At 33.6% G+C, this 14004-nt stretch overlaps 3 protein-coding genes across 5 annotated transcripts in view; all 3 read right to left on the bottom strand.

The window, feature by feature from the left end:
• LOC18786001 (transcription elongation factor 1 homolog) overlaps positions 1–1393 on the bottom strand; it is a 2005-nt gene extending 612 nt beyond the window's left edge. Inside the window, exon 1 of the mRNA XM_020557378.1 lies at positions 1242–1393. Coding sequence (XP_020412967.1) covers positions 1242–1393 — 152 coding nt within the window. The remainder of the gene's footprint in view (positions 1–1241) is intronic.
• On the bottom strand, positions 4318–10116 carry LOC18785604 (methionine aminopeptidase 1A). Its single transcript, XM_007218050.2, has 16 exons — positions 9766–10116; positions 9425–9475; positions 9021–9185; positions 8663–8738; positions 8476–8523; positions 8296–8340; positions 7870–7969; positions 7511–7562; positions 7375–7416; positions 6829–6890; positions 6653–6751; positions 5798–5871; positions 5637–5706; positions 5484–5549; positions 5305–5393; positions 4318–4719 (listed from the first exon to the last, which is right to left on the bottom strand). Exons 1-16 carry the CDS (start codon positions 9837–9839, stop codon positions 4642–4644), a joined length of 1191 nt encoding a protein of 396 aa, XP_007218112.1. The 5' UTR covers positions 9840–10116; the 3' UTR covers positions 4318–4641.
• Positions 10828–13672, bottom strand: LOC18785197 (probable pectinesterase/pectinesterase inhibitor 36). Of its 3 annotated transcripts, none has more exons than XM_020556207.1 (3): positions 13085–13672; positions 11845–12183; positions 10828–11714 (listed from the first exon to the last, which is right to left on the bottom strand). In XM_020556207.1, the coding sequence occupies exons 1-3, from the start codon at positions 13524–13526 to the stop codon at positions 11023–11025; spliced, it is 1473 nt and encodes a 490-aa protein (XP_020411796.1). In that variant the 5' UTR covers positions 13527–13672; the 3' UTR covers positions 10828–11022. The 3 variants fall into 3 exon arrangements, with proteins under 3 accessions (XP_020411796.1, XP_007219055.1, XP_020411797.1); XM_007218993.2 differs by having other exon boundaries at positions 13079–13563; XM_020556208.1 differs by having other exon boundaries at positions 13097–13563.

Genomic DNA, 14004 nt, shown 5'->3' with positions numbered 1-14004 from the left:
CTACCAAATCCATATCCACCCGCGCTATACGGAGTGGTGCAGGCTTTTTAGGTTAGAATTATTGGGGCCTGGAGGTGGTTTCTTTAATTTGTAAGGGGATTGTAAGCTTGAATATTAAGATGCCCCGTTATCTAATTGTTTTTTTTTTTTTTTCCTTTTTCTTGTAGTTATAAGCATAATTCAAGTACTATTTACTCATCACTGACTACTAAAACATCTCACTTTTCTAAATCTATATATATATATATATATATAAAGCAAAAGGTAAAGAATGATGAAACATTCAAAATACCAGAAAATGCCCTTGATTAATCTAAACATTAAGAGTTAAAATTATTAATTAAATTAGGATAATATGGTAAATTCATACTTTTTCATATTAAAAAAATTAAAATTAAAAGAAAATTCAAATAATGAATCCTACTTGTATGGAACATAACTGCCCATGTTATCTTTTCTTAATTCTAAAAATAAAAGAAAAAAGAAAAAAGAAAACCAATTGGCACATGCTCAGGCTAATATGAACTAAGAGGCCGCCACCAAGTTCACTTCTCATGATATTGAGAGACAAATATTATAAATCGTGTGATTCAAAAATGGAAAATGTGTTTCAGGTATTTCATGACCTAACCCCATAGAAAGTAGGGAAAAGAAATCAATTGTAGTTTTTTCTCTGGAACAAGACACAATATGGACATTAAATCAAGAAAATACGCACCGTGAGCCTTCAGTATATGCAATATCTTGCTGCAGTAACACCCCAATACACAGGTTTGTATTTTTCTTATGTCTTTTTCTTATTTAAACACGAAGGTTGTCGCTTGTTGGATTTGGAAACTTGTGAACCAAGATATATATCCTAGTCCTCTTCCTTCTTCTTCTTCTAGCAATCCAGTTTCAGCAAACCATGCCATTCAAATCACAAATTAGCCATTTTTATATATTAAAATGGTTATCTTCTAGGCTATAGGGCGCCCATCCTTCATATATTTTTAAAATTTATACAAATTTTAAAAGACACTGGTGGAGACATACGGAGTTTTACAGACAGACCACAAAAGATTTGGAGTTTTAATTATGAATTTATATTAATAAAATCTCCTATCTGCTTCCTAACGATCATCATGATCATCAGCAACAAAAATGGTGTTGACCCGCTCACATTCGTCTATCCATTCACTGTAGACGTCTATGGGTTCAGTCAAAGGTGTGATGGTTGTGCTGAAACTCTCTTGGCAAACGCTGCAGAGAGCCTCCCAATCATGTTCTTCATGTCAATGTCGCATTCGACACTGCTCCCGTGGTTGCAGAAGGGACAACAGAATGCTGTATCAAGCTTCTCCATTCGCTTCTTAGCAACAGGCTTTGCCCTCGACGACTTTCTCTTCCCCATTCTTATTCAACAATTTTATGTCCTCCCTGAGTGTTTGTTTATGGCAACTTCTGCATGTTGTATTAACCTTCTCCACAATGAGGTATTTATACAAAGCAACAAAGTCCTAATTCTACAAGGAAATGAGGTTGTCACTCATCTAGTTAGATTGGGAAACTTGGGAACCAAGAAATCATAGTCCTACTCCTAATCTTAATAGGATAAGGTTTCTATTTTTCTTTTCCTTTTTTTTCTTTTTAAAAAACAAAAAACAAAAAGATTGTCACTTGTAAGTCGGATTTGGAAACTTGTGAACCAAGAAATCCTCGTTCTACTCCTAAAACTAGTCGGATTAGGTTTAAATTCTGAAGTCTCTCCCCTATATATACATAGGTCTCTTTAGACTGGAAACCACAAGTTATAGCTTCTATTTCTCTTCTTGTTGAGTTCGTTTTTCAAAGGCTTCTTAATTGTTCAATTCTTTGCGTTGCTTTGTTTCTATATTCATATGGCTTCCGACAACGAAAGTATAACACAACTTAAGCCACCCATGCGTTTCATGTTGCCCCATGAGATTTTCCACGTCACAAAACCAGCACACCAATGGTACGAACATAGGGATAATCATGATTATGATGATGATTATTATGACGATGATGATGATGAGGATTATGATGGTGATGGTGATGAGGATGACAGTGTTTGCTCACTGCTTGAAGATGAAATTGATCAACATGAGTTTGACAGCCCCGAAAGTGATGATTATACTCTGTCTCTGGATGGTTCAAATCCAACCCTTCATCAAGATCATGATCAAGATGATGATTATGATGAGGACTATTTGACAGAGCCATTGTCGTCCCCACCAAGATCTGCATCATTTTTTGACTGCAACATGTGCATGAAAATGGCAAGAGAGCCAGTTGTGACTTCTTGTGGGCATTTATATTGCTGGCCTTGTTTGTACAGTTTGTTGAGTCAAAGGGAGTGTCTTGTTTGCAAGAGTAAAGTGTTTGATTCTTTGATAACTCCTATTTACAACAGCAAACCTCAACTCCGGCTTCAATGTGCCACCAAGAGCAAGGGGGCTTTTTCGTCTACCTTGAAGATTTCAATTAATTTAGCCCAGATTGTATTTTGGTTGTTTATTATGCAATCCTTTATGTAATTCAGGTTCTTTTACTATATATTTCTCCTCCTCCTTGTGTGTTTCTTGATTTACCTTCTTAATTTACTCCCATAACTTACCCTTGTTCTAGATAATTGGTTATTAATACAGAAAAAGAAAAGAAAAGTCTTAGAAATGGGAATTCAAAGAAAAATAGTGGACAATAGATACAAGGAGATCGAAAAATCAGAATTGTTAGGGAAAGCGCAAAGTGTTTTTAACTACAGAATTAGAAGAAGAAGAAAAAAAGTGCGAGGCTGATACTATTGTTCTCCTTTTGGCTCTATCAATGAAGTCATAGGGGCAAAAGTAGAATTTTAAGTTTGGTGAGAAACACATTAAACACTTAGGGCTCGTTTGGTACACAGGACTGTCTTGGCATGGACTATGCTTAGGGACTGGCTTGGCTTGGCTTGGCTTGGTCTAAGTTGGATAACACTTATCCTGCGTTTGGTGTATGCTTGGACTAGGACTATAATTTTTTTATTTTTTCAAAAATATCTATATATATGTATATATGTATTTTATAATATATATAATATATATGTATATACATGTATATAAGTATATTATAATAATATTATATATTTTAAATAATATAAACGTACATACATATATATAAGTGTATATAGGTGTATATATGTATATTATAATATACATGGGTATAATACATATACATATATTTATATATATGTATGTATATTATAATATATAATATATATGGGTATGTTATAATAATAATATACATGTATATACGTGTATATATGTATATTATATATGTATGTATATATACATATATATATTATATATATTATAAAATACATATGTATATATAATATATGTATATATATATTATATATTATAATATACATATATATACGTATATACATGTATATAATATATGTGTATATAGGTGTATCTATATATTATAATATATACATGGGTATAATACATATACATATACATATGTGTATTATAATAATACATACATGGGTATAATATATACACATATATGTATATATACTTATATATATGTATTATAATAATATATATTACATATATACATGTATGCTATTATTATAATATTAATATGCATGTGTATATGGCTATATTATAATAATAATATACGTGTATATATCTATATGTATTTATATATTATATATGTATATATGTGTTTATATATATACATGTATATACGTGTATATATGTACATTAATATATAATATAATATATATTACATATATACATGTATACATGTATGCTATTATTATAATATTAATATGTATGTGTATATGAGTATATTATAATAATAATATATGTGTATATATCTATATGTATTTATATATATTATATATGTATATATGTGTATATATATACTTATATATGTGTATATACATGTATATATGTACATTATAGTATATATGTATGTAATAATAATAATAATAATAGTAATATATGTTATTAGTATTACAATATAATATATGCATCTCATACATTGGTAAACATAGGATTAGCTAATCCTACCTTTCTACATGGGATTAGTAGTCCCCTCCTAAGGAGGTGTTTTTGGTGGGCCCAGTATTAGCAATCCCATCTAAGACTAGAATTAAATGAAACAAACATGGTACTAAATTTAGTCCAAGCCAAGCCTGTGTACCAAACGACCCCTTAAAAAAATATTAACTTGTACTACTTGCCAAATACACAAGTCCTCAATTGTTCCAAGCAGAATCAATTTATGCTAATAGAACTCAATGATCTCATTGAGTTCAAGAAATCTGTAGAAACTCAAGCTATTTGAACATCGAACATGTTGGTACACACCAGATTCTATTAATTGATGATAGTTTAATAATGATTTCATATAGCTCTTCTAACAATTTGGAAAACAAATAAGAACTCTTTAACCAAACCTCAAAATCGATTAACTATTACCCAATAAGTTACAAACATGATATCCTCACCCAACATAAGCGGCAATGGAAGAAGTAACATTTATCACAAGTTTTTATTTTCTTCTGTTACTACCGATGTATGATTACCATGAATGGCAACCTTATGTCTCTTTGCTACTTTCAATAAGACAAGAGGCAACCAGACATTAAGCATTTAACCAAGGGAACACTTTGGGTGAAGAAGGCAACCGAGCTGTAAGAACTTCAACTCCCGTCTCTGTCACCTACACATATGTAGGAAGAAATAACAATGAAATTAGAGATGCATACATAGATGCATTCAGCACAGGCATAATTAACCAGGAATTAAACTCGGATAAACATCCCTTCGACACCAATATTCAATAACTGTCCCCGTGTTCCTAAGGAGCTCGCCTATTAAATTTCAGTGCTGTATTTGTCAATGGGTGGCATTGCAATCCAATGTTGATAGATTAATTATGGCAGATTCGATTCAAGACAACTACTAAGCTACTTGTTTTGCTGCTCCAATTGAGTCCAACCTGCAAATCTTCCTTCCTAATTCGTGTTATCTATCAAACTTTTTTATTTAATGATCATATCCACACCACTTGGAAGTTATAATGCTATGCTACAGCGAATACAAATACTTGAGCTGCCTTAAAACCCAGAACAAGTCTCACAAATGGTTTTCATGATAAATTGAAATTCGGAACATTCCACAGAATTTTCAATACTATATGCACATAAGAAAAGAATAAAGAAAAAGGTCTTCTAATAATGATGGAGCAGTGGCAGTTACATAAGTTGAAAACATATTACATATGAAACATAAACTGCACAGTTACCAGAAGTGTGTGCTCAAACTGAGCACTGCGCTTGCCATCTGCTGTAACAGCAGTCCATCCATCGGGCCACATCCGATCACGCCAAACCCCTATCCATATTTTATTTTGTTTGTTAATATGTAGCTAGCAAATGAAGAAACCTATCACCCATATGCTCATAAAACAAACTTTCAAAATACCTGCATTGATCATAGGTTCAATTGTAAATGTCTGTCCAGCTTTCATCACACCAACAGCTTTATTTCCTGCTTGGTTAAGGCAAAAAACATTACAGGTGCAAGCAAGAAAATGTATGATTCATATATATACAGAAGCTTCCTTATCGAACATACTTGCATAATGGGGAATATTTGGTGCACAATGAAAAAGCTCCCCAATACCATGACCGCAATATGATTTCACCTGTTGGTGCAATACAAAATTACTATAATCTGTATGCCATATCTTAAAATAAAAAATGCAGCACAATTCAAAGCTCAAAGTTACAAATTACCACAGAGAATCCCGACATTGTCGCATGGCGATTAATGACTTCACCAACTTCTCGAAATCGCATTCCAGGTTTTACTGCACACGACAACAAAAAACAATCAGGAATAACCTTTTCCTTTTGTACTTTTAATCCGCAAACAATTGAAATTATTATAGTGCACTGTCCAAATCAGGGTTAAATAGGCTGACTTCTCGACATTTCAGTTATCACCAGGTGACAACATTCCATGTATCACTAAAATATTTTCACACAATTTACTAATACAATTAAGCAAAAACATAACCACAAAAATATTTCAAGAATGATTACTTGCAACTTCCATGGAACCAAAGAAAATGTAAAATCAATATTGGATAAAACAATTATTATGACATTTTAAGCTGTATATTCTTGGGCCCATGAAAAATCCAGGATATAAAACCCTCAAAACGAAAAGTCTAGGAAACAAGTGAAAATTTTACAAAAGCAAAGATCACTCGTCAATTTCTGGCCATTTATTTTAAGAATGACAATCAGGGAATTCTGGTGATTCAGGTGACTACTTTCAGATTTTATGAATATCGACGTAAACTATTTTACTCGAACACCTTTCATTAAATATGAAAATTTTACATCCTCCCAAAAGGCAAGACTAATTGCTTCCAAACAAAGAGATGTGATGCAATTGAATTGCAAGATTGTTAAAGCAACACTTGGTGACGGATGCACTAAAGAATTATTAAAAAGAAGCTGTTATTAAATCATGTTCTTATGTCAGTTCCAAATTCTTGTTTAGGGTCTCAAGACAATTTACAAAAACGACACGAGAGGGATGGCAGTCTCTTAGAATTGTTATATTATATATGGGGCACATACCAATAGATATTGCTTTCTCCAAGCACTCATAAGTAGATTGGACTAGCCGTTGAGACTCTTCATCAACATTTCCCACAAAGTATGTTTCATTTAGATCACCTGCAGTTTAACATTTGTTCATGAAAAGAACTTGCTCAAAGTTGAACTACATGTTAAATGTGTAGAACACTTATTACCATGGACGCCTTTATAATACACGGTCACATCAACATTGACGATATCACCATCCTCTAATTTCCTGGAGCAAAAGTTTCAATAAGATGCAACATAAAAGAAGTCAAAAATGCTATCCAGGGGATTTTAACAACTATAATCTTTTTCGTTTTTTAAGAACAGTTAATTATTCTGAAGTAGAATTAAAAAGAAGAAAGAAACAAATGCAGGCAAAACAAAGCGTTAGCGGTTAACCAAATACTAGAAAGCTTAATTTCTCAGGTATGTACCCCTAACACAAAACAAGACTTAGTCATGCCAGTCCAGTAATGTTACCAAAGTGCTATTTTATTATAACAGTACTTCAAAACCCAAAACTGAACTGATCATAAACAAAACAAGAGAGAAACAAAGTACAATATACAGCAATATAATGTGTTTTAAGACAAAGGTATATTAAATATACTAACTGAAACAGTTTATCCATATTCTTCTTCCCCCCTTCAGTCCCCTCCCTCCCAAAATTAAAGAAAATAAATAAATCTCAAATGAATAGGTACAACGCATACCTGGCATCAGGAATCCCATGGCAAATTACTTCATTGACTGACCTGCAACAAAGATAAAAAGCAAAATGCAATTACAAAGTCAATACCATACAATCTGAATAAAGTTTGTTTAAAATGTACACAAAAAAGTACCTACGTGCAGCAAGACTTGGGGAAGAAATGATAATTGAGAGGAGATGGATATCCACCTGCAGTGGTTGAAAGCCAAAACATCATTACAACAGCCATTTTCTATTCTGGACAATAAACCATGCAAATATGCATACACAAAACATGGCCACTACAAAGCATACAACTGATCTTATTAGAGACAAATAGCAATAAATAGGGATAAAATAAAAATAAAATAAAACTTGAATTAGAAAAAATAAAAATAAAAAATTGCCATGTCAACTAGGTATGGTCAAAGTCTTAATGAGTATAAGATATAAACCATTACAATAATGGGCAAGGAAACATAATTATTGGAATACTACACAAAACGAAAAGACATACCCTCAGCAATAGTAGCCTCATGGACCACCCGATCAATTTCATCAGTTGTGATACCAGGTCGGATTACACTAGCAGCTTTATCCAAGACCTTCCTTGCAATCTAGCAAAACAATTATGACGAGAACATCAAGATATCAGTAAATTAAGAACTTAAAATTGAATGTAAGAGCAAGATTAAAAAAAACCAAACAGAGAAAATCCTTCTTGAAAGAGTCAAATGGTATTATAACTTCGTCTAGCATTCAGTACTTGTATAGCAACACATTAACAAGTTTTTCAGTTTAAAGGCATACAACAGATGTTTGAAGTGAAAAGATGCCTGCAGCACGTTATGAAAAGAAGTATATATATGATGCAGCAAGCTAATACTGTTTCATTAAAACAAAACTTTAGGGGAACAAAAGGAAATAATTAACTGGCACTTACTAGACAAGTTTCTCGCATTCTCTCAATTTGTTCCGGTTTCTTGATCTGCAAAAAGAATATATCATTCATCATTTAGAAAGAAAGAAAAATGAATAAAATATAAAGGAAAAGGAAAACCAAGAAAGGAAAAAGTCTGACTCATTATGTATGACTTAATGAGGTTTTCAAGTAAATGCTTACCTCGACAACATGCTGCAGATCACTATTGGGCTCAACTTTTGGAGTTCCCTGCAATAGATTTCTTTAATAAGGTCAACAATATAATGACAGGTAGAAATGGCAACAAAATGCAGCACTTCATTTCCATTTAGATCACCAATGAAGCACTATATCTACTCAAATTTTGGTCGTTTGAACTACAACTTACATCAGCTGCCCAATCAGGTAGATCAATATGAGCAGGTACCATACGCTTACTAGATATAGGATACGGCCTCAGTGTCCTGCATAAGACATAGCAACTTCCATGAAGAAATTCAAATGCGCATGTACAAGACATGAAATGAGGTAAAAGGAGTAAACTGATAGCACTTGTGGTTTGTTATAAATAAAAAATTATTAGTTCCATCCAACGCTATCAGCTAGCAATAGCCTAGCTGACACCATATCCATGATACATAAATTTCGAAATATTAAACAAACAATTCCAAGCATCAGAACCATCAAACTTAAATCTCTGACAAAAATTAATATGAAATAAAAGGGAGAAAAACACATAGAAATACCCAGTCCAATCAAAATAGGGAAGCTTTGGTGTTCGAGCCTGTCCTTTCTTCAAGCAATATAGCCAACCTTCATTATCTGGGGTACCTGTCCCAGGTTCGGACGGCTTGGCCTTTAGATGCACTGACTTATGAGAGCTCCAAGAAGCCTTAAAACAATCCTGAGTGCTGTTAAGAGATGCAAAGTTTCATCAACACGAAAAACAAATAAATCACTTTCAAGCTTCTATTAACACATCTAAGGTACATTGTCAAACTCAAGTGCCAATGTGTGAAAACTCCTGAATGAAGTTAAACACTTGAAATGCTCAACTCACTGACAATCACTACACACCACCAAGTTTTGCCAATAAAACTATATGACACTAGAATTTAGCATTAGTACAAAGAAGGAAATTGTTACAAACCAGAAAGCAGCCGTTTCACGAGGAAGCTTCAATTGCACACATTTGGGACACCTGCAAATAAAAGTCAAAGTAACAAAACTAAGTAAAACTAAGAATCGAGCATTTTACAATTAGTAGCACAAAGATTGAAGTTTTAGTAATTGAAATGGGAACCCTCTGCTCCAAAAGGTTTCCAAATGTTTTGAAACAACATATTCACTTTTTCCAAACACAAATAGCTATGAGTCTTCGACCCACCAAAAAAAAAAGTACATAAATTTATCATAATTTTTTTACAGAAATTATCAGATAGAAGGAGAGGCTTGCTGAAATTGAAAAAGCGAAAGTGAAATTTTACATACTGAAGCTGGGCAGGTTTGCCGCAGCTAGCACAGGACAAGCTAGCTGGTTCAGCCACATCTGAACCACCGGCCATAATCGCATTCGATGGTTTTAGCAATGACCTCACGAGAGCCGCCTGATGTGATTACCGGAGAGGTCAATTGCTGGTTATTCAGGATCAGAGTGGTCACAGAGAGGGGCTAGGGTTTGAGTTGAGAGGGAAATAAGTTGGAGTTTTTTGTATTTATACAATTTTTTATCAACTCCTTTTTTTAAGTCTTCTTTTTTTCTTTTAAATATACTAGCAGGATATTTAAACTTGAAATTTATTCTAATATTGTCAGGAAAAATATCACTACATAAAAATTAACTTGTGTATTTATAATTTTATTAGCCTCTCTGCACGCGCTTCCGCGCATGCAAGAGGTTTTTTTTAAAAAAAATTTTAAATTTATTTTAGAATTAAAAAAGATAATGGATATTTGTGTTCCATAAAAATAGGATCCATTATCTGAATTTTCTTTTAATTTTAATTTTTTTAATACGAAAAATTGTGAATTTACCATATTATCCTCATTTAATTAATAATTTCAATTCTTAATGTTTGCATTAACCAAGGGCATTTTCTGGTATTTTGAATGTTTCACCATTCTCTACCTTTTGCTTTATATATATAGATAGATACATTGGTTATTTCTTTAAAACTTTTATCTCGGAAGATAAATTACGGTCTAAAAATAATATGATACTCATTAAAATTAACATAATATTTAAACATGAGTAAATATTCCTAAACACTTGAGCTACAAGTCCCTTACCTTTAAAAAGTATATTTTTGTTATGATACTCGTCAAAATTAACACAATATTTAAATATGAGTAATTATCCTTGAATCCTTGACCTACAAATCCCTTACCTTTAAAAAGTACATTTTTGTGTTGAATACTATGGTTGTGATGATGTGCTTGTGAGGTCTACCAACAAATTGTCCAAAAAAATTCTTAAATAAGAAGGCAAAAAGATAAGAGTTTTAGAAAATAGTTTCTTACTTTTAGCATATTTTTGGCTTTTCAATCCTTTTGTTTTTGTTTTTGTTTTTGCCAAGGCTTTTCAATCCATATTATCTTCATATCATTTTACATCAGAAGTTAAAAAGTTTATTAAGAGTTGATGGAAAATAAACCACATAAATTCTCTTACAAGATCAAACAGCTACTACTCATATATTTTGGCTTGAATATTGTAGGCATACATATATTTTGGTTGTGGTCCTTTAATTATATTCCAGGCCAGAATGGCACACCAGTGGCTGGAAGCCAAAACTGTCCCTGAATGAATTTATTAACTGTGAAAGGGCTAGCCTCCTGAGGACTATTGAGCACATGAAATCCCGGCCACTTAACCCTCTGTTCAGTTGATGCCCCAGTCCCTGTATTCATGTACTCCCCATAGAACAATGTTGAAAGTCCATAGCTGCCCCTCCATTCTGTCCACCCCTTTGGATCAATCAAGCCATCCAGGTCAGTTTTCATAAACACAGTCCTTGAAAACCTCTTCCATGGCCTGCCCAAATAGCTCCTAAATGAGCCCTTGACCCTTGCAAACTCTGGTGCAGGTCTAACGCGACAACCATGGATTACAATCCCTGTGGTCTCCGATTCCTTGTCGCGGCCTTGCGCGGTGATCATGTTCGATTGGGAGTTCATTGGCCTCCTCACAAAAATGTCACAATTTTGTAACACCGCAATGGCGTTACCGAATATGAAATCAATCGTGCCGTATATTTGACAGTCGCGATAAAATTGCCTATTCGCGTGGACATAAAGTGTGTCTTGGTACCCTTTGATGCTGCATCGGTAGAACACTGTGATGTCTGAGCTCACCCTCAGTGCCACTGCCTGGTGCATTTCGGGACCTGCCGTGTTCTCAAATGTTATGTCCCTTGCCCAAAATCCATCCCCTGATACACCTGCCAAATGTATTCATAGCCAACCAAATAATCAAAACTCTTAAACTTATTTATTTGCATTATTGTCCATGAAATTCATGGTCACCAGGATCAAAATCTAACGCCAGCCGTAAACCTCTAAATTACTTACCGAATGTAGCTGAGTTTCGAGTTGTTAAACCTCCGCGATAGCTGTGACTACCGGTGATGATAGTTTTGTCAATGCCAGCACCAACAAGCATTACATTTACTATATTTCTATGAAGCTCCACCTTCTCTTGATACACACCGGGTTTCACATAGATTATGACTCTTGGGGGTCGCCTGTGACCCATGCGAACAAGTGCAGCTACAGCCTCATTGATTGTTCTATGTGTTCCTGAACCATCTTTTGCCACCACAAAATCAGCCCTGGATGTTCCTAGACTCCATGATACTAAAAGACCTTCATTTTGTTTGGGCTTGGGTTCTTGTTCCCTTGGTGGTACTCCTGTAAAGACATCACAAATTATCATCCCTAGCCCAACTTTTTTGCTCTTCAATTCATCATTTATTTATGAAAACCTAGAATTTAATTCAATATGCACAGGTGGAGGAAGCCTAATCAAATTATGTGGAGCTAAATCAAGAACATGGAGTATAAACTAAACTTCTAAGTTCTAACTACAAAATTAAAGATAAACTTACAAAAACCCTGTTGCAAACAACTGTTTTCACCTATTTTAGCAAGCTTTACCTGAAAGTATTAGCCTAAAAGATGGATTTATATAGAGGAATTCCTATTAGATCGATGCAATCAAGATGATACATGATTAATTATGTTTTTTTATCCTCGGAAAATATATATTCATGTTAGACTATATGCTCTAACTCAAATCACATTAATCAGGGTGTCAAAGGATAGAAGTTTTATTCTAATAGTTAAAAATTCTCATCTCTCCACCTATTGTATATTGGTTTTGAGCTAATAATCACATTGTAATATGGTATGAAATATCACATTTTTCACATTTTAGGCTTAATGATTACACGTGCTCAACTTCATTAAATAATATATGTTATTTAAGTATTAGTAAATTTAGGTTTTCACTTTTGAAAAAAGCCAAAACTTTTTCAAAAAAAACAGAAAAACCCCTCAACTTTCAAACCAAAAACATATAAATATAAAAGATTTCTTAAAAAATCTAAAAATAAATAAAGGCATTTTTATCCATTTTAATTTCTTTTAAAAATATTTCTCTCTTCTTTGACTATTTTGGCTTGAGTGACGCTACACATAAAGGACACATTAAATCATGAAAGTGTTGCCTTAGTCTTTATAATATTTCAAGCCGCCATTAGAAAATGGTTATCATTGCCAAATATATTAATTTGATGATACTTACTCCTACCCTCATGCATACCCTTCCCATAGAAAGCAAGAGCTTCACCAAGCACCATAGTCAAGTTTTCTGCCACCACACGATGCTCATCAGTCTTATTGAAACCCTTCTCATCCAAGCCATCCAAACAAGTCCTCTGGTTGGCAAGCAACCCACTGAGCCATGTTCGTGCGTCATCACCACTATAACTCTCATTGTTGGACAGTAACACCATGAGCCTAGCCGCACTCTCATCATATAGTTGAGCACAGTCTCTCAGAGCCACACCACCATCATTTGAAGTATCATCGCTGCCCAATTCATGTAATTTAATTGAACTCTGGACCCAATTTGTGGCTTGAAGAACCCTATCTAGGGCAACCTGAATTGGGTTTGGCTGTTGGAGGCAGAAGGTGGAGGCAGCCATGGCTAATAAGAGGAAGAAGGTGGTGATGACTACAGAAGTGGACATTTTTGCTCAATAGAAAATTACAGAAATTGATTGAAGAAGGGTGATGAAATGCATGAGCTTATTGTTCTGTTGATTAATTTATAGATGGATGAGGAAGCAACCACATGGACTTTTGTAGACAAGTGTCTTTGTGCTGAGGTGAGGTGGACTTTGAGAATAGAGTTTACTCAGTGACTTTGAGGTGTCCTGGAAGAGAGCAGTGACAGTTGTACAAAAGGCCAGAGAAACTAGCTTGAAATGCACTTTCATCCCGAATTTTATGCGATTGTTCACCATCTTATTATAATTATAATTATATATGTCACTAAATGATTTTTTCACAATTTATCAAACGAATTGAGCTTCTTAAAATTTTAAAAAAATTATTTATTATTTTAAATAAACAATGTCAAACAGGCACAAAGTATATTGCCACTTTTTCATATTATGTAATTGGAATAACATACTACGAGATATCTTAAATGCAATCGTTCACACT

Source organism: Prunus persica, chromosome G2, assembly GCF_000346465.2.
Source record: "Prunus persica cultivar Lovell chromosome G2, Prunus_persica_NCBIv2, whole genome shotgun sequence".
NCBI lineage: Eukaryota > Viridiplantae > Streptophyta > Magnoliopsida > Rosales > Rosaceae > Prunus > Prunus persica.
Note: the sequence above shows the minus strand (reverse complement) of the source record. Positions and strands in the feature narration are given on the sequence as shown.

Coding starts and splice junctions, on each gene's coding strand:
- LOC18785604 (XM_007218050.2), bottom strand. CDS start 9,839: ATGGCCGGTGGTTCAGATGTGGCTGAACCAGCTAGCTTGTCCTGTGCT. Junction 5,872..6,652: donor GGAGAAAGCAATATCTATTG/GTATGTGCCCCA, acceptor TGTCGTGTGCAG/TAAAACCTGGAATGCGATTT. Junction 5,707..5,797: donor CAATGTCGGGATTCTCTGTG/GTAATTTGTAAC, acceptor TTGCACCAACAG/GTGAAATCATATTGCGGTCA.
- LOC18785197 (XM_007218993.2), bottom strand. CDS start 13,526: ATGTCCACTTCTGTAGTCATCACCACCTTCTTCCTCTTATTAGCCATG. Junction 12,184..13,078: donor GGGTATGCATGAGGGTAGGA/GTAAGTATCATC, acceptor ATGTCTTTACAG/GAGTACCACCAAGGGAACAA. Junction 11,715..11,844: donor TCGAAACTCAGCTACATTCG/GTAAGTAATTTA, acceptor TACATTTGGCAG/GTGTATCAGGGGATGGATTT.